Source organism: Neomonachus schauinslandi, chromosome X (genome assembly GCF_002201575.2).
Source record: "Neomonachus schauinslandi chromosome X, ASM220157v2, whole genome shotgun sequence".
Lineage (NCBI taxonomy): Eukaryota > Metazoa > Chordata > Mammalia > Carnivora > Phocidae > Neomonachus > Neomonachus schauinslandi.
Window position 1 is genome coordinate 37,009,303 of NC_058419.1, and position 20,584 is coordinate 37,029,886.

Consider the following 20,584-nt stretch of genomic DNA (forward strand, 5'->3'; position numbering starts at 1 on the left):
CATAGATATAAATTTGTAAGAGTAAAGCCTACTGCACTATATTACCACAGAATCTTGGTACAATGGGGGCGTGGCGAAGAAGTACCTGGCTCCTCGGTGTTAATATGCAAAACTGAAAGCATCAAAGAGCAACCATTTCTCTGCCTAGAGTGATACGAAGGATCACTGCTCCAGGTCTCTCCCTGCCCAAAAGGCCTTTATGACATATAAGGGATGCTAATCAGCAACTAGGACTTCCTGACTAGCCCTGTGGTTCTCTCCACTGGCAGGGCTGAGTTAGTGTACTGAATTCTATTCACACCCAGGTATTATTTCATTGAATTCCCTGGCACTATGAATGAAACACTAAAAAAAAAATATTTAACTTTAAATGAAATAAAAATTAAGGCCTCTCTCTCTCTTTCTCTCTCTCATTGGAACAGTGTGGTGTTAAAAATTTCAGGCCGAACCACCTTTTTGTAAAGTAGAACACAGCATGCTTCAAATGAATGTTACCATTTGATTTTCTTTTTCACATCTGTTGTTTTCTCTCACTGTGGGTGTTTTCTGGGGAGGGGGGGTGTGAAGCCCCTCCCAACCTTTATAGTCAAAGAAAACAATAGGAAAATAGGAAATCCACCAGCGGCGCCGTTTCCTCAACATAAACACATGCACTACATGGTTAGCAGAAACTCTCTAAAGAAAGTGCTTGCATTTTAAGGAATGGATGGATGGTTAGATGGACAGATATACCATAGCAGAGAAGAAGAGAGGCCCGGGCCATTGATCTCTTTCTCCCTCTTGCTGAATGTAGATGGGTTCTTATTCAGATTCTCGGTATGTTACAAATCAAGAAGCCTTCTATCACACAAACTGTTAGCTTCTCCAAGGCTTAGATAGGCCACTTTGCAGAATTTATGCAACTGACAATACATTTGAAAGAGAAGCATATCCTTTTCTATGCAGCCACCCTCCAGATATTTTTCTGCTCTCAGAAGATTCAGGAAGCGCCAACTGTTGAATTTTTAATAAGTAGATACATGGTTGGACTGCTACTTCTTGGGATATATGATTGCAAACCCTAATTATTTTTCACTGGAGAATTTCCAGATCTGTCTGAACATGTTTTTGAAATTCAAAAGCTCAAAAGACGATGTCTGACTATGCTATATCCTGAAACAGAAATCGGTGAGACAGAGGGAAAATGGGAACAAGTACTTAGAGCCAAATGTTGACTGGGATGTAGTTTTCACTGACCTCTCATTCCTGACAGGGCTGAATACTTACAATATCTCTGCTCTCCAGGTCTTTTAAGACATTTTCAAAATGTTATAATGTGTCACATGATTCTGATCATAAGCAAATGTTGGCTAATGGGTCTATTTTCTCCTAATGTGCCTATTTGGCAATGCTTGTGTTCCATAAGCACAAGAGAGGATTAAATTAGGTCTCTTGATTTTTGTTTCCTTCTGTCCAACAAAGATCTCAGCATTGCACACTCCTTTTGCTTTCCTTTTGGCTCTCAGAGAAAGTCCCATCTTTGTTTAAGAATGGTTTCTCCTATCGGGGTTTCCCAGGTTGAGGACCTGGACTCACCCAATAGGAGGGCCACAAATTTCAGTGTGTCCTTTGTCAGGCATCGTGAAGATGAACGAGCTGGTTTATAGAAATGATACATCAACTACCTCTTAAGCATCGTCGTGAAAATGTTACAGGATCTCACCATTTGAGCCTTATTTGGATAGACAGTTTTTAAAAGCCCTTCCTGAACACACATATTCCTCTCTGCTTTTGGAAAAATGCCTTAAAAGAAACCTTTTCCAATACAAATGCAGAAAAACAGGTACACAAACCAAGCCACCACTATAGAAGAAGAATAAAAAATTGTAACTCTATGAGGGCATGGACTTCCACATGTTCACACAGTACTTGCTCTGGGGTATTTTTTTTGTTTTGTTTTGTTTTGTTTTGTGTTTTTTTTGTTTTGTTTTGTTTTTGCTTTTTGTTTTTTGCTTTCTTTTTTAAAAAAAATTTTTTTTGACGTCTTTTTTTTTTTTTCCTGGACATCTAATGACAATGCAAGTGAAAAACATCACATTGGGTAAGGAGTTTTGAAGGAGGTTCGAATGCAAGAGGGACTACTCTCTAACTTAAAAACGAACACGACACTATGAAGAGGGAGTGTGCATCTTTGAGAAACCCTTTTTTTCTTCAAAGTGAATGCACAAAATGAGGGGATTCACTACTGGCTCTTTCGCTTCACGGTAGAAGTGACCGCTTGTGGCCACTTGGACATTGCTGCCCTGCTCGGGCTGCGGTTCAGGCTTACAAATAAATTACATAATCCGAGGGAGTAGGAAAAAGGCTTATAAGAAGTTTCTATTCATTTGAAAGTTAAAGATCGCCCCCACCCCTATTTGACTGTCTTTTCTTCCATCTTTTCCGCAGCAGCGTCTCAGTTCAGTCTTACTCAGGAGGGAGATGGTGGAGGGTAGGCCTCGCGGTCCTAGCGGCTGCTGTTCTTAATCGCTTCTTTTGCGGCGATAATCAGAGGAGTCAGGCTGGAGAGAGGCTTGGCTAATTTTAAAAATGGATGCTACAAAAGGGGGGAAAAAAAAGAGGAATTACTGGAATCCTTTCCTCCAACAAGTGTATTACCTTACATTCTCAAGAAGCAGCCCTTTTTTCACTCAAATAAATGTACCTTTAGCATCCAATTAAACCTGATTTTATTAAAAATAGTGCCAGCTTTCATGTGTCTGTTGGCCATTTGTATGTCTTCTTTGGAGAAGTGTCTGTTCGTGTCTTTACCCCAAAGACACAGATGTAGTGAAAAGAAGGGCCATGTGCACTCCAATGTTCATAGCAGTAATGTCCACAATAGCCAAACTGTGGAAAGAGCCAAGATGCCCTTCAACAGACGAATGGATAAAGAAGATGTGGTCCATATATACAATGGAATATTACTCAGCCATCAGAAAGGATGAATACCCAACTTTTATATCAACATGGATGGGACTGGAGGAGATTATGCTAAGTGAAATAAGTCAAGCAGAGAAAGTCAATTATCATATGGTTTCATTCATATGTGGAACATAAGGAATAGCATGGAGGACATTAGGAGAAGGAAGGGAAAAATGTTTAGGGAGGGAATCAGAGGGGGAGACGAACCATGAGAGACTATGGACTCCTAGAAACAAACGGAGGGTTTTAGAGGGGAGGGGCGTGGGGGGATGGGTTAGCCTGGTGATGGTATTAAGGAGGGCACGTACTGCATGGAGCACTGGGTGTTATACGAAAACGGATCATGGATCACCACGTCAAAAACCAATGATATACTGTATGGTGACTAACATAACATAATAAAATAAAATTTAAAAAAAAATCGTGCCAGCTTTGGCCTTCTGATGTTCCTGTCATTCAGTGTCATGAAATCCTCTGACAGCTGACTGGTAGAGCCAGAAACTCGGAGTAGGGGTCTTGCGAAAATCGCACTAGGTTTGCAACAGTCTCGTTTGCTGATTTTCTCAAACTGATGCATTTATCTGGGGCAGCTCTCCTGCTTGAAAAAGTGTCTTTGGTGGCCCCTGACCCTGAAGCCAATGGCTTCTCAACTGCTAAACCCCGGATGGAGCTGTGCCTCCACCATTTTTCTTTTGGCCCCTCTGCAGTATGTAATACAAATGAACATCCCTTCTTTTTTTGAAATGTTTTCCTTGTTGGGGGCCTGTGACATTCCACAGTCTTGGTTCCCTTCCCTGTGCACGCTCACTGACTCCTCCCCTTCTATCTTCTTCCCCACTTTCCCTTCCTCCTCCCACCTCCCAGAACTCAGCGCTCATCCTGTTCTTTTTCTAACTTAATTCCTCTGAGAGCTCACTTTCTTTCATGGTTTTGACCTCTCATCAGATTAATGGGGATGACTCCCAAATCAATACGGTGTGACCTGATCCCTTCCCTGAAGTCTGGTCCTATCTCTCCAACTGCCTGCTGGGTATCTCCTTCCGAATGTCCTTCCGTCCCCTTGAAATCAACATTTAAAAAGGTATGTTAAAAAGTCTCTCGCACAGGGTACTCCTGTGTGATGTAAGCTGCAGAGGCTGTGGAATCTGCGCAGCACCTACGTTCAAGTCTCTCTTCTGCTTATTATGATGGTTAGATGAGGTAAGTAAGTGACAGTTCCTTGTAAGCTACACAGAGGCTAAGAAATGTTAGCCATGGTATTATCCTCCATCATTTTTGCTTTTACTGCATGCTGCCATTGGTTTGATATTCTGAAGTCGCTTTTGTCTTCTTCTCCCTTATGTTCTACATGTAATCACCTACCTAGTCCTTTCTTCTCAATGCCCTCCACCGTTATCTCTTGCCTTCCTTAGTTCAGCCCGAATCAACTGAACCCTCAACTGTAGCCGTAAGTCCTCCTTGATCTTCCTGCTGCCATTTTGTCCCATTGCTAATTCTTATTGTATTCCACCAGATTCACCTTCCTATACAAAGCTGTTGCCAGGTGTCCCTCAGATATGTTCAGGGTTTCCCCACTGGCTACAGCCCCCCAGCTCTATAGCCTGGTGTTCAAGGCCCTCTATGGCCGTATCTCTTACAGCCTCCTGACTGGACCTCTTTACTTCGGCTGTCCGCTTTATTTTCTGTTCCCTTCAACCTTGCCTCCTCCATGGCTTGGGTCACACTATAATCCTTCCACCTGAAATCCCTTCCCTTGTTTACCTCAGCCAGTTAAAGCTGCTCTGTCCTTCAAGACTCGGCAGAACTCTTTCCTGTTTGCAGACACTTTCTCATCACCATCACCCATACAGGTATTTCTCTAATTAACCATGGCATTTATTGTTTGAATAGCCACTGGGTTTGAATGAGTCTTTAAAAAACCTTGTGTTGTTTTTTTCATATACCCAAGGACATTGTGAACTTCTGGAGAGTAGGAACCATGCCTCTAAGATTTGTATCACCCACTGCAGTGAGCCCTGCACATTGAAGTTGCTCAAAAAACATCAGTTGATGCACAGAGACTTGACTTAGGCCATACAGAAAGGCACACAAATACTCAAGGCCCGTGTCTTTTCTCAAGCCTTCTAGGGGGGTGAATGTCATGCATCCCTCTGTTTTCTAGCCCCTGAAATGGGCAGTGACAGGCTGGAGTCGGAGAACAGTGTTCGATGGACTTTGGGTGATACCCAGGTTATTGCTAACATGTAAAATGAAAAGAGGCAACAAACTATTCAATTTAGACTCAAAATATAGTTTTGCATTACTTAGCTGACTGGTTCAGATCCAAGTACTGTCGGGGAAGGAACTGACTAGGTAACTGACTCAATGATCTATGTAACTGTATAGTTACATTAAGAGAACCCATCTCATCACTTCTCCTTGGAACATGTATCAGGATGTGTCTGCGGGTGGTGGGAGGAGTGAAGAGATGTGGGGACGAGGCACTCTAAAGTTCAGCTTTTTTCATCTGTGATTTGAAGCCGGCTTAAAGAGGGGATCAATGAAGGGCCATTGCAGATTTGAAATTCAAGCCCGTGGGACAGCCTGTGAAATGCTCACAGCAGAAAAGCGAAGGTGTAGCCTCTTTGATTCCTGGAAATCAGTTTATTCCAGGTGTGATTTGGGTCGGGGTGGGATATTTTTGACCCGGGTGTGGCTCTCTGTCTGGAGGGGGTTCGGGAGCAAGAGGAATGATTTTATTTCTTTTTTTGCCTGGAACAGACTGAGTCTGGGGTTAACACACTAGATAACCAAATGTTGCACCTTGTGTTTAACTGGATTAAGTGTTCGAAGTCACAGAGAGAATACGCAGTCACTGTTTTTAGATGTTACAGGCTTGATACATGTCCCCGAGGAAAAGTCCCCAGCACTGGAGTATATCTATGTGTCGTCCTGGGCATGTGTTACTTTATTGATATAAGCATATATTTTTTTTTTCCTCTAAATCGGTTTGTGTGTTTGTTCGGGGGAGGGTCAGAAAATCCAGGGCTCAAATCCCAGTTCTGCCACTCGATGGCTGTGTAAGCCTCAATTTCTACATCTGTAACGTGGGATAATCCCACCTACCCTATAGAGTTGTTTTCAGAATTAGATGAGATAATATGTGTAAAGAATTTGGCACACAATCGGTACTCATGATCATCAGATAGACGAATCCCTGAGAGCCATGAAAAGGACAAATGGTTACAGAGGCACTCACCACTGGATGGTACTCACCCAGGCAAGCAGGTGCCTGCCATTTGGCATCACAAGCAAAGGGGCTTTGACCAGTAAAGCATTAGGGTAGCAAATGCCATGGAAATAATTGCATAGTTATGTAGAGAATTACCTCCGGCCAAGAGCACCTGCATACAACATCCAGGGGCACAAGTAAAGTTTAGAACAAAACAGCAACACCAGAGGTTCACAGTTTTCTTTTTCCTCGCAAAATAAGACTCCAGGAAGAACAAAAGAGATTTACAGATTAAAGCGCCACCTTCTCAGAAGAAGGGCAACATGCCAATCAATCTTGTCTTAGATGCATGTCCATACTTATGTGCCTGTGGCCTAAAATCAAATGGGTACAGCCCAACTCAAACTAGACATCTCTTGACACAGCTCTTACTGTCACACGTTGAGATGGAAAAGCTCAATATAATCACTCTCTCTTTGTAATTGTCCTATTTTATTTTCACCTGCAAAAGCTCCTTGGCAGATCCTCGTCTGTCCACATCCATCTCAAGACAGCGATTTAAAAAGTCACGGAACACAGCTGACAGTCTCTCGGGATTCTGGAGCTCTGGGGTTCCATTAGTGGCTATCAGATATAATGCCTACAGGAAAAAAAAGAAAAAGAAAAAAAAAAACCCGGAAAAATCCATTCAGCACATACAAATTAGGATCGTGAGTTGGCACAGAAGGTACAAATCCAGTTTCTTCCGGTTTATACTCTGGGTCTTAAAAATTCCATTTTAGGGCGCCTGGGTGGCTCAGTTGGTTAAGCGACTGCCTTCGGCTCAGGTCATGATCCTGGAGTCCCGGGATCGAGTCCCGCATCGGGCTCCCTGCTCAGCAGGGAGTCTGCTTCTCCCTCTGACCCTCCCCCCTCTCGTGCTCTCTCTCCCATTCTCTCTCTCAAATGAATAAATAAAAAAAAAGAAAAAAAAATTCCATTTTAGAGAATGACACTGTCATATATTTCAAAGTTTCTATAACATTGAGAAATCGTTCCTCTTGGCAGCAACTGAGGTGACATTGAGGGGCCCCACCCCCAAAAACCTTGGAAATAAAGTTATAAGATTGTCCTTTGAGAGTTAAGGCGGTACAAATCCATTTGTAATGAATGTGTGATTAACCACCTAGGAAATTAAGCCTGTGCATCTGTGACTGTAAAGACGTGGGGAACACGTTGGCCTGCGTACAACCTCCAGAAGGCGCAGTGACAAAAGTGATTGTAATTTACTAAGTGTTTATCTTGTTTGAAGAATGTCGGTGAGCAGACCAGGGATGAACAGAGTACATTACAGAATTAGAGAAGCACAAAGAACCAGAGGATCATAGGGCCTGGATGAAAAGGAACCTGTGAGACCCAAAGAGTCAGGTGCTTTCGTCCTGTGGCAGATGTATCCCTATAGAGGATAAGGAGATTGCTCATGAAGGTCTACCTGTGCTAAGAGAAAATATGAGACAAGTTGCCATTAGAAGTCCCGGAACCTGACGATTATGTATCCTTCTGTAAAAATAACCAGTTGCTAATAGATCTCTGAGATCTTTGTTCTGTAGGGCCGCCCCTGAGAGACATGGACAGACTCACTGCATGCTGATGGAATCAAGGGCCCTAGCCTCCAGGGAGAGAGCCAGACCCAGGTGCCCGATTAATTCACAAAGGTAAACCCATCTTTTGAAAGCTCAAGATGGCCAAAGCGAGGTGGCCATTCCTCATGCCTCCTCAAAACAAACAATTCTAGGGCATTGTATCAGGTATTGTATTGGACACTGGTGACCCAAGGATGAGTAAGAGAATGCCCTGCTTTCAAAGATCACACAATTGAGTGAGGGAGCGAGATGTAAGTAGCTACAATACAGTGAGAAAGAAGCCAATGGAGGGATAGAGCAAGTGTTAAGTAAATACAAGGAGGAAGCAATTTACCCTAGAGCTCAGAGGAAGCTTCACAGAGGAGGTTGGCATCTGAACGGGGTTTTGAAGGATAAGTAATTTTCCCTACAGGTATTGCCACCAGGGTTCTGTCTGCCGAGGTGACCAACGCCGTAACTGTTATGAAGCCATGCTCCCTCCTGAACTTGCTTGGGCTTTGTAGCAAATTATTATGCCCACTACCCCAACCCCCTTTTCCCTTTGCCCACCATGGCTCCTACTATTATTATTATAAGTATTTCTATCAAAGTCCTTTCTTGGACCAGTTTTCATCAGCTGGTAGGGTCATCGCTCCTCCTGCCTAGAAACTTAGGGTTAGGAGGGGCTGTTTCATCCAGTGGCTGTCAACCTCTAGGACACATCAGAGTCATCTAGAAGGCTTGTTAAAACAGATTCATAGGTCACCCCTAGAGTTTCTGAGTCAGTAAATCTGAAAAGGGGCCCAAAGAATTTGCATTCAAACAAGTTCCCTGTTAATGCTGAAGCTGCTGGTTCCAGGACCACACTTTGAGAACTGGTTTAATCCACCTGGGTAATTAAAGCAATGGGCAAAACTAGAGGTTCTGACTTGCTTGCACACAGGAATCACCTGGGGAGATTTAAAAGATCCACGTGCTCAGTTCTCACCCCCAAACCAATGAAGTCAAAGTCTTTGGGGATGAAAGGCAGGCCTCGGTGATTTTTAAGCTCTCCAGGAGATTCCAATTTACAGCCAACATTGAGAACCACTAGCCCAGGACTTGGAGCCCACTTAACCCAGAATCTCTGCATTGTAAGCTCACCAGACACGAGAGCCACAGAATCCCATAGAGCGAGATTCTCTAACGTGGTGATGGCTGAGAATTTCAATGGCGTATGTTTCTACAGAGTACGATGAAACTTTCTGGTTTCCCCCCAGTACATTAAAAAAAAACCCACATGTAAATACAGCCCCCTCCAAACCAACACCTTCTTTCCCCCTACCCCTCACTCCTTTCTGATTTTCAGTTCCTTCGCTGATGCACAGCAAATGCACAGGGCAGCTATTGGGACTTCCATGCCAAAAATACAAGTCAGTTGCACATCTAGTCTTGACTAAAAAAAAAAAAGCCAGTATGAAAAAGGAATGCATTTATAAACTCTTTTTAGGAAATCATCAATCGGGCAAAGTCAAATGGTGCACAATCACAGCAGATATATTACATTAAGTTCAAACAGGGTGTTTTCGTTCTTGGACGATTAGCGCTCGAAGCACCTGTCCTCACAAACTGTCTTTGTTCCCTTATTAAAAGAAAATTGCTGGCCATGCACATTACATTTGCTGCCTCCTCTTAAAACTGTCTTATTTCCGCTGGCCACAATTCTGCCACGCTCACTGTCCTTTGCTTGCTTTGTTATCTGCTCTGTAGCCAGGCCTGGTCCTAAGCACGCCCGTGTGCGCCTGCGTGCACACACACGCACACACACACACACACACACCCCTCTCTTTTCTCCTTTTCCACGCTCCCTGGGTCTGCCTGCATGCTTACATGCTTTCATTTCCCCACCTTTCTTTCACCATTGTGGCTCAATACATTGTCCTCCACATAATCTCATTCCTCATGAGTACGCATAATCCTCCTCACCTCTCTTTAGCTCACGCCTCATTACCTCAGGAAATGCATGCCCCTCTTTCCATTCCACTTGGGAATTTACAAATGACCTTCATCATAGTTGTGCAGCCTGAGTAGGGCTGGTGATACACAGGAGCACAGGAGCAGAAAGCTCTGTGATCTGATGGGGAATCAGCTTAAGGAGCCAGTGCCATGAACCTCTACAGCACTTCACAGAGAACGGATGTCCTTTTCTGAATTTCTACCAAAAGAACGACTCTGGGGCACCTGGGTGGCTCAGATGGTTAAGCGTCTGCTTTCGGCTCAGGTCATGATCCCAGGGTCCTGGGATCGAGCCCCGCATCTTCTCCCTCTGCCTCTGCCTCTCTCTCTCTATCTGATTCTCATGAATAAATAAATAAAACATTAAAAAAAAAAGAATGACTCTGGTGTTTGCTGGGGGGTGCGGGGGGCCTCAGTTGGTAGCCTAACAAGAGGACCCCCTCCCGGTTGATTGGTGCCGATTTGCTTCCAACGCCCTCGCCCCCCAGTCTAGGTGTCAAACCGCAAGACTGCCTTCTACTCAACACTAGATCATTCTGAAGAACTTTGTAAAACATCAAACAGTATTTCTGTTAACTGCTGGCTCGATGAAAAAATACACATACTCAGGAGAAGGTCGAAAGGAAAACACACCAATATGTTCACAGTGGTTCTCTCTGGCTGGAAAGATTACTTGTGACTTCAGTTTTCAAACATATTTTTCGATTTTCCAAATTTTCTACAACAGACACGATAGCTTTTATTATTTTTTTAAAAAACCCTCCAAAACATTACTGAAAAAATAAATGTAAGAAGTTGTGCCAGCCAAACTTACACAGAACTCCTCATCTATGTCTTTCTGTCTTCCAAGGATTAAACCTGCTTTTCATCAAGTCCTACCCCTTGAAGGAAACAAAAACCCACACGATTTTTTTTCCAGCTATTGTTTTCGTTTTAATTGCAACAGTATTATTTCCAACTAATTTCCATTGCAAAAAATCCACACTTTCAGTTATATTAGGGGCTAAACTGGCCTTTGTGGGATGGCCTGGGAACGTATTCACCACGCATAATGCTGTTTCTATGGGAAACTGCACTCTGAGTTCCAAATGATTAACTTAAAAATGAACTTTTGGAACACGTCCTGTGTGTAAGCTGGGTACTATCTTTGTAAAAAGAAAATTGCTACCCTCTGCCCTGCTGTGGGGGACAAATACAGTTGCAGTCAATACAACAGTCACGGCAAAAAGGCTTTTACTAGCAAAGTCAAGTCGTACATGAGGAAAGATCGAGGGAAAAGAGATCGAGGCGTGAGGGATCACATTTGGGTTTTATCTGAGTTAGGGAAAAAAACTCAAAGAAAATGAGCTGTCTGTTAGAGCTCTTTGTTGGCACCCCCCACCCCAGCCCCCGTGATCCATGCATGTGGTTTTCCTACTGGACTCCCCCAAAATTCCCCTCCAGGGCAGCCAAGAAGGAAAAGAGGCAGGGCAGGGAGATACACTGTAAAGACTCTGGGAGCCTGTGCCTACACTTGTTTCAATCAGAGACATTTTCCTTTTTTTCTCTATTTCTCTCTGCTTCTGAGCAAGGCTTCATTTGAACCAAGGGCTCGCTACAGTCGTCTGAAAACCAGCGGTCCACAGGACACAGTCATGATCCCTGGGCGTGGCATGCACAGTCCTCCATGATTGGGACCCTGGCCACGTCTGTCGTCCTCGGTGTGTGCCCTTCTTCCCCTGCCCCCACCTAGGGACCTACATTGGCCAAAGCTCACATACTACAGCCAATTTCACTCTCCTATTAAATCTCCCTACCACGCTGGCCCCATTTCCCTGAAATGCCTGGTGAACTTCTCTTTGCCCTTTAAGCTCTAGTTCACATGGCATTTCCTCTTTAAAGGCTTCTCCATCTCTCCCAGACACAGAGGGTGACCAACCACCTTGGTTTTCTGGGGACTGTTCCCGGCTTTAGTAGTGAAGCCAAGCAAACTGGGAGCATGGGTTACCCTGCAGATCGAGTTAGCCGTTCCCTCCTTTGAGCCACCGTTAACTGTTTAGTTCAGACATCCATTTTCACATTGTATTGTGAACACCTGTGGCTTGGTGCCAGGCTTGCCTTCCTGGACTGTGAAGGTAGGAATTGTGTCATGGGCATCTCTGGCCCCAAACTGGTGCCCAGTAAATGTTTTTGTTGCTGAATGAAATGAGAACCAAAATGTTGGAATCAATTTCACTGAGCTGGGACTATCACAGACTTGGATATACACAAAGTACTACAGCTCAGAACCTAAAGGGAACTATTAAACATATAAGAAGACACACGGAAGAAAAAAAAAGAAGATACACAGAGAATGAGCAAAGCACCTTTTCTGAGTCGCAGAGGCCTGGCACGTGGTAACTTCTGATGACCCGCCCATCAGTGTGGCAGAAGGAAAAGAGCTCCAGGAGCACAGTATGGAAGGGGATGGTATCAAAGGGAGGGAAAACTGGAGAAAGATGGCCACAACATGATAATCTGCTGGGCCGGCAAACCCAGAGAGAAAGGTGAGAGAATGATAGTCTCTGGAACTTGAAACATAGTTCAGAAATGGAGTCTCCTCTGACCGATCTTGCACAGAGAAGGCGCTCTTTATTAATCTTTTGCTAAATCATTAAACAAGATCTGTTTGATTCCCCCAGCGAGGCAATGCAGGCCCTGGGACCTACTGTCCTTGTTTATAATGTTAGAAAGTCCACCTTGGGGCCAAAAATGGTGGCTTTCTTCATGTTGACATACACATTACCTGTAAGTTTCTGATGTTCTGAAATTTTTTTTTTTAGATTTTATTTATTTATTTGAGAGAGAGAGAGAGAGAGAGAGAGCTCACATAAGCAGGAGGGGCAGAGGGAGAGGGAGAGAGAGAGACTCTTCAGAAGGCTCCCTGCGGAGCGTGAAGCCTGACTCGGGGCTCGAACTCACAACCCTGAGATCATGACCTGAGCTGAAACCAAGAGTCAGAAGCTCAGCCGACTGAGCCACCCAGGCAGCCCTGATGTTCTGGAATTCTTAATAATAACTCTAAATCTCTTGGCAATCACACATAAACATCATAGTTTTCACTGACCCCGAGGTGCAACTAAAATTTACCTAAGTCCTCAGAGAAAACTATTCTACCCGGTTGAAGGAATAATTCAATTGACCTCATTGGCAATTTCCTCAGTTAAAAAAGATCAATGCAGTCATCTTAGAAGTTACCACATTTCTCCAAGGAGGCCCCCAAACAATCCATATGTGCCCAATAAATTTTCATTAAGGCAGTTTTGCAACAGGACTAACCATTTAATTAAAAAGCTTCAGTTTGTGACTTAAGTTCATTATAATACTTTATAAAGATTAAGATGCTAGAAAACAAACCAGAAGACTTAACATGGCAATATGTTAGTAACCATGAGAGGCTCCGGCACCGATATAAAGACTCAATTTACAAAGATGATAGGGTGTGGTACAAACATTTCTTTCTAAGTTGAATATTTGGGACCCAAAACACATTTTCCTATGGAAATTATGTTATACATGGTGAACAGGCTCCCAACCTAGCCAACAAAAATTTAAAAAACAATCTAACCCAACTATAAGACCGAGAGGGCTATTCATCTCTGTCTCAGTATCTTTATAAATACTATGTCCATGGAAAGTATTAAAAGCTAACATTTATTCAGTGATTTCTATCAGGTGGCTTAATCCACACAACAACGCCCTGAGGTAGACTTGATTACGGCCCCCAATGAACAGATGAAGGAAATGAGGGCTGTGGGACTAATATAACTTGTCCAGTATCACACAGCTAGCAATGAATCCCGGGAATGTGAGTCCAGAGTCCATGCTCTTGACCGCAGCATATACCGCCTCACACTGTTCCCAGTATCTGAGGAAGGAATTCTCCTAGCAGAGGCAGACAAGGGCTCTTCAAGAAATGAGGCAGTCAGCAACTTCACCTCTACCTCTACAGAGGAAACAGACCCTCTTGAGGTCAATCGTTCTCCACTTGTTTAGAAGTGGGGAACAAGGGCAGGTCCCCAATTAGAGGGTTTCACACTATATTCCCCGAGGTCTATATCTATGTTGAGAGTTTCTAAGCAGCTTGTACTCTGGTTGTTGCCTGCAACCTCCTGTTGTCCTGGTTCCTTTCTCATTTTAGAATTTCCAACTACCTTTGAGTGTTTTACGAGAGTGATTTGGCAACGAGTGACTTGACACCTTATGGCTTAGTTTACTCAGGACCTGGGATTTCAGAGGTCAAAGGCCAGAGCATACTGCCGCCTCTGATGTGTTTACGGATTTCATGAAAGGCCCTAATGCTTCTTTCTTTCTTTTCTTCCTTCCTTCCTTACATTTCTTCCTTTCTAAGAAGAAAGTGAATGGGACCAAATGTGCAAAATGAAGTGACTATATTATAACTAATGTTTTCTTCCATACATTGACTTATTTATCCCAACAGTCCAGTGTGATAACTGAATAAGCAACATGGAGTAATTTTGTTCCCTACTTGTCTTGCATAGTAGTCCTCATCTGTCACCCAAACAAGGTGGGGGGTGGTGGTTGTAGTGCTTGTTGTTGTTTAATCCTTAAAAAGTCATTTAAAATGAACCTATTACAGATCTCAACCCTTACAGGTTGATGGCAAAAAGTAATTCGGTACCACTGACTGATTAGGTGTCGGCCTAGCTTTAGAGCGCTCCCTTCAAGCATCAAGGACTGGCCATGGCCAGAAAATAAAGACCAGATAACTCTGACAATGGGTGTGCTCATTCTGATCTCTCAGGATTAATAGTGCTTGTCAAGAAACACGGAGCAGGCGACGTGTCCTCAGGACGAAACCCTGGGCAGCCCGAGCAGCAACCCAAGGTTGGAAACCAGAGGGGATCTAGAAGTGGGAATGGGGGTAGGCATAGACACAAACAAGAAGTGAAGCAAAATGGAGCTGGAGGTGGAGGAGAAAAGCTGCGAGAAGCAAGGGGAGATGAACACAGGGCAAGGACAGGAGCCAAATGACAATGGGGAGAGAAGGTGGCTGGTGGGACACTGAGGAAAGGAAATGAAGACAAAGGCTAAAGAATCGGGGAGGCCAAGGGCACCTGATCCTAGGTCCCATTCTGCTGCTACTGCCCCATTTCTCTGGTCGTTCCACATAAAATTTCTCAAAGCATTGCTTACAGTTTTGATAGGCCAACTTCTTCACCTCCCATTTTCTCTTCAACCCACATCGAATTTCTGGTTCTAAGGTACCACAGAACACCACACATTTGCTCATATCTCATTTCAGAATATGAGAGCAGGCAGGGACCAACTCCCTGAGTCTTTGGGGCTTTTCCAAATGACTGTATTAGGATCAAAATGGCCCGACTGTGGCATGATCTGTGAGTCACACAGACTGCTCACATAAACTGGTTTCAACTGCTACTTTATAAGCAGTTCATCAGGTGAAAAGCACTGCACCCGATAACATAGAATTGATTCTTCCCCTCACACCCCAGAGTGTGAGGATTATGGATTCCTGTAGCATTTCTATCACCGTGGTGCTTTTTCTAGGTTTCTCCCCAAGAGTCCTATCAGAGTGGGGCAGCCCGGTCCCCACTGCAGCAGGTTTCATTCCCATCCTGATCAAGTGTCTTTGGTAGGAAAAGGGGGATCTTCCTTCTTTATGGGACACAGATTTAGTTGGGAGGTGATGAGAGAGACATCTCTGAGCTATTTCCTGGAGATCACTTCCGTGAAAGCACTCCTAAAGACAACACCCACTCAAACCACAGCTCTTCTGGTAGTCAAGGAAGGCTGGAGCCTATCTACAGCCTAAGAACACAGAGTAAGAGACCCATGAGTTTCTCCTTTTATTTAAGTAATGCTCAGGTGGAAGCCCAATACAGAAAACAAATGAAAGAGGCCCTGTGTTGGTGGAACCAAGAGCCATGTGACCTCCCCCTTGGGCCCTTAAAGCTCAAGGAGCTCCACAGAATTCTAGGGCCTTGTGAAGTCCACTGGCGACCAATAATCTCATCAACTTCCACTTGTTTTAAGTGCTAAGGAGATGGGGGCCCAGCAAGAAGTAACCTGTGCAAGGTCATGGAGTTCCTGACTGGCAGACCTGGAAATAGGATTCGCTCGTCAAGTCACATAATGTATACAGCTGGTAGAGACACTAAAAAGCTCTTTGTCTCATCCTCTCACATTTATTGGCCATTCCTGGATGAAAAGCAATGATGAATTTTGCCATCTAAGCACTAGGGCAATTCCTTATGGAAGGAGGAGAAGGAGAAGGGGAGGAGGAAGAAGAAGAAGAGGAGGAGGAGTTGGAGGAAAAGGGTAGAAGGAGGGAAGGAAGGGAGGGAGGAAGGAGCAAGAAGCAGCAAAAAGATCAGCCTGGTTCTTCGGATGATGTTAGCCCTTTGCCCCTCCCAGCTACAGAGGTAAGACTGCCTTCATCAAGTTAAACTTTCTCTGCTGAGAGGCTCAGGTAAGACTTCTCAGAGTATCCTTTTATCCGAATGCAAAGGGCCTTCTAAAATGATGCTGCAACCAGGTTGGAAAAAGTATAGTTCCAAATGATGACAAAAGTCAGAAATGATCTTTAGTTATCAAGAGAACCTGGATATTCTTGGGGAAGTCCGTTTTTCCTTGGCAAAAACACAGATTTAAAAGGCCATAGGATCAAGCATGCCAGTGGGCATTTCACTAGGCAGATGCCCATCATCATACTCCGTGATTTGTCTATTTAGAAGGGACTCTGATTTCGAGGGACCTAACTACTTCATTCTAGGTCTGGTACCTATTAGGGCAATAGGTCTATGCATCCTTGGCTTATTCCCAAGTCATGCTTTAAGTATACTGAGGAATGATAAGATGATATTAGGATAAGGGCATATCAGTCTTGGCCAACAGTAGGCCCCTGGTCACCCCATTTTTAACCTTTCTTTCCCTCGTCTTTGCCTGGTCAGAGTCTCAGGTTTTAGTTGCTGTGGAATCAATTTCTTCTTTGGCTGTCTTCTGGGTCGTAACTCACCAGTTTGAGATGTCTGCTTCTGAATTACAATCTAAATGAGACTTGCAGTTTTCCTATGGCTAGGTCCCATTTTCCTATGCTAAATTCCTGACAACCAATGATTCTTAAGAGCTGTCTATCCTTCGACAGGCAATATTTTTTTTCTGATTAAAAAGAAACCCTGTTACTGTTCTATAATTATTTTAGTTGCTGTTGTCCCAACAGCCCCCTCCTCTCAGGCATAGGTTTGCCCTTAAAGTAGGAGGAGTGTCAACAAACCATCAATAAACCTTGCTGTTCCATAGTGGTTTATGGAAAAAGAAGGGACTGCTCCCAGCTCTTCCTGAAATACATTCAAAACAATATTGACTGAGTGCTAGCAAAGTATGCTTGCTTCTCTGGCACTCAGGAAGTTTATGTCTGACTTTAATTCCAAATGAGCACGCGCCATCAAACCCAGACATTCCAATCCACAACACAGGTTCCAGTGGTTGGAGGAGCTAAAAACACTTTGGCCCTTAGTTGCTGTTTTTTAGTTGCTAGAGATTCCCTTCTGCTTAACTCCCTTCTCTAGACATAGAAGCTAACCAGAATTTCCTTAGTTCGATAGTAAAAAAAAAAAATAGTATTTGTGTAGTGCTTTAAGTGTGCATAAAGGGAGACTAAGAAGCCTCGCAGTGTAGACAATAGGGCTGATGATTTTAGATTCCTGCCCTCCCTTCTCTCTGGCCATACAGGAAATGCACTCCTAATCATGAGTAGTCAGACTGATAGCTTTATTATCACCAATATGTGCTATGTACTCAGCGGCTCGCACATTTAACAATCAACTCTATTTTTAATAAGTAAAATTGGAAAAGAAATGGAGTATCATGAGTGTACCTGCTGAGCTAGTGCCATTTCTTTGATAGTGTTCCTGGACTGCTAAGCCAGAGAATGCCGTAGAGTGCACTGTAGAGTGCATCAGGATTTCGACAAGGCTTTGACAGAGTGATATATATATATATATATATGAAATGGAGAAATGTGGACCGAATAAGAGTGTGCTCTTTTTTGGTTGAACCACCATGCTCAAAGAGGGCTGATGAAGAATTGTTCTCCAGTTTAGACAGGGTTCTAGAAAGGCCTTGCCACAGAGCTTTGTTTCTAGTTCAGTCCTTGGTGTGGGAACCTGACATCATTGGTTCTTCAAGCTCTGCAAGTGATTCCAATGCACAACCAAGGAGTAGACCCACTGGTAGAGAATCAGTGGTTTACACACTATACTAGTGTTTTGAGCATTCAGAGGTCTCTTATTAATATGAAGAACTGTCTTCCAAATAGCCAATATTTGCTACCGTTTTGTCAATGTTTAAAGTGAGGGCTGAAAGACAACATATGTTGAACGTTCATTTCAAGTAGGATAAAGGTTTGGAAAAGTACACATAAAAAAGGGATCCACCCACAGTCCAGTAGGAACTTCAACTGGATGTCACAGAGACATTTCACAGATGCTAGATTCCATCAAAACCCATTGACAAGAACAGCCCAATTACCTGTGAATGCAAAGTTCATAAAGAGGCACTCTTTTGGTGCTAAGAAAAACAAACCCAAGATTTGCTCTATGGAGATGATTGTACCTCTTTATTTAGAATCAGGTCATTATAATCACAGGTTTTAGAGAACATATCTCCAATTAACAAAAAAGTTGGGGAGATGAGCAGAACGCTAACACTGATTTGCGTATCCACAGGGGACATTCGATTTTAACCCCGGTCATTTTGGCAAATAGAAAGAACAAGGCACTTTATTATTGGAGACCGCACTAAAAATGTCCACGGGCCACAGAACAACATGTTTAAGGCCAATCACGTTGAGTGCAAAGACTTCAGGCAGTGGGGGACAGGAAGAAGCTTGTCTCCTCTCTGTCTCTGGAAGGGTACCAACCTCATAACATCAGTACAGTTAATAACTCTATGACCTTTAAAAGGCATTTTATGAGTAAATTAGGTCAATTAGCACAGAGCAATTTACATTAAAAAAAAAATCCCAACCACTTTATAACTAGGGGGGGAAGTAGCTAATTCCTTGCATGAATGATATGTTAACTGGCAACATTCACAAAGGGCTTGCTTGGTTGCAACGGACACAACAAAGACACATGCAAAAAACCACAACGAAAGGCAAACAGCCTTCAAAGATATAGCCCATCTTCACCTTTAACCTGTCCTGTTCAGTGTTACCTGTTCACTGTAATTTTACTGGACTCTGTAGAGCCCTCTACTCTTTGTGGGGATCAGAGTGTAGCCAGCGTGAAGGGGAAGTTTTTGCAGAAGTGGGGAATCCAATCTCCCTTTATGAATGTGGAAAAAGCACTCTAAGGATCCTTTCTTTTTCCTTTCTCAGCTTTCTATTCATGTAATGTCTCTCTCTATATACACATACACACACACACACACACACAATACGTATATACGTATTTCCTACAATGAGCTAGACACTGTGCTAGATGACTTACATGCATTATTTTATTTAGTTTTCACACTAACTCTGCAAGACAGGTATCCTCATTTTATACAAAGGAAACAGGTTTATAAAGGTTTTAAGTGACTTAAGGAAAGTCACTACAGAGCTTGTAGGTTGTGGAGCTGGGACACGCCAGATCTGCCTGACTACAGGGGTCAAATTTTTTCACAACAACGTGCTAACCTCTATTCTACCCATGCTGTCTTCCTTCCACATAATTCCCTCTTTCCTCCTCAAAGCCCAAAGGGGTGGGTGGATGGTAGTATTGGAAGGATTTCAAAGAAAGAAGGACTAACCTACCTCTCTTTTCTACCTCTCCTGAAGCTCTGCAATTTTCCAATCCCCTACACATAGCCTGGTCACCAGGATCCAAGAAAATACAGGCTCCTTACAGGCTCCTGTTAGACGTTTTCTCTCCATCCCCTCCATGGTTTTGGTGACTACATTTTTCAAATCCCAAATAAGGGCATACGGCTTGAGATGCTATGTTTTCTTTAAGTGAACACGAGGGCAACATATCTGAAATCAAAACTAAGAAAGTACTTGTGGCACCTAGTAGAGAGGGAGAGGGCTGGCTCAATATGGACCTGTTGATTGATTGAGTCATTGGAGGTTGATCACACATGGAAAGTAATGAGCAAAATTAGACTAAGTCCTTATCAGTGGAATTCAACAGGGTGGTCTTTCTGACAGGTCTTTTTGTTATAGCCTTAATGTAGGCTTCCTGAACCTGGCGGCTTGTTAATCTGCAAGTACTTGTTTAGATACAAGGCTGTGGATTCTAAGAGACAAGCTGTTCATTATGAGTTCTAATCCTAGGCTAGAAGAAGCCTATAAAGATTAAAACTTGTTTCCTTTTTTCTAACAATTAACAGCCCAGCTAAAGAGCGATCAATTGTAATTGGGGAACTGAAGAAGGTAATAAATGCATTACTGAGACCAGTTGCTTTACAGCGCCATTTATTTAATCCTTAAATTTTGCAGGTTGTAAATTACTCATTAGAAGGCAGAAAGCAAAATAGCCGTAATCCGTTTAGTGCCTCCAAACTCCAAAGACTTAGAGGAGGAAATCCAGCGAAACAAGAGGCCTGATGTGTTCTTTCACTGCTATTTCTTAATGGGCAAAGGTGGTTAAACAATAAGGATAAGCCCCAGTAATTATCCTGATGCGCTCGGTCCATAGGTCAGGGGTGGGCTTGATTAAATTCGTGGAGGGCTGACCCACAAACGGTGGGAAAATGCCCCTTCTTTTTCACTCAGCCCCGCAGGCAGCTAATCAATGTGCACATCTCACTTCCAGATTGTTTCACGAGACCAGAGCAACAACGTGTA

The 20,584-nt window shown here is 43.4% G+C and overlaps 1 protein-coding gene across 1 annotated transcript in view; it reads right to left on the minus strand.

Annotated features, from left to right (window-relative positions):
• Window positions 1–2,417: 2,417 nt before the first annotated feature.
• Window positions 2,418–20,584, minus strand: part of PAK3 (p21 (RAC1) activated kinase 3) — a 106,184-nt gene continuing 88,017 nt past the window's right edge. The window contains exons 16-17 of the mRNA XM_044911971.1: window positions 6,657–6,794; window positions 2,418–2,575 (exon numbers count right to left, since the gene is read on the minus strand). Coding sequence (XP_044767906.1) covers window positions 2,486–2,575; window positions 6,657–6,794 — 228 coding nt within the window. The 3' untranslated portion in view covers window positions 2,418–2,485. The remainder of the gene's footprint in view (window positions 2,576–6,656; window positions 6,795–20,584) is intronic.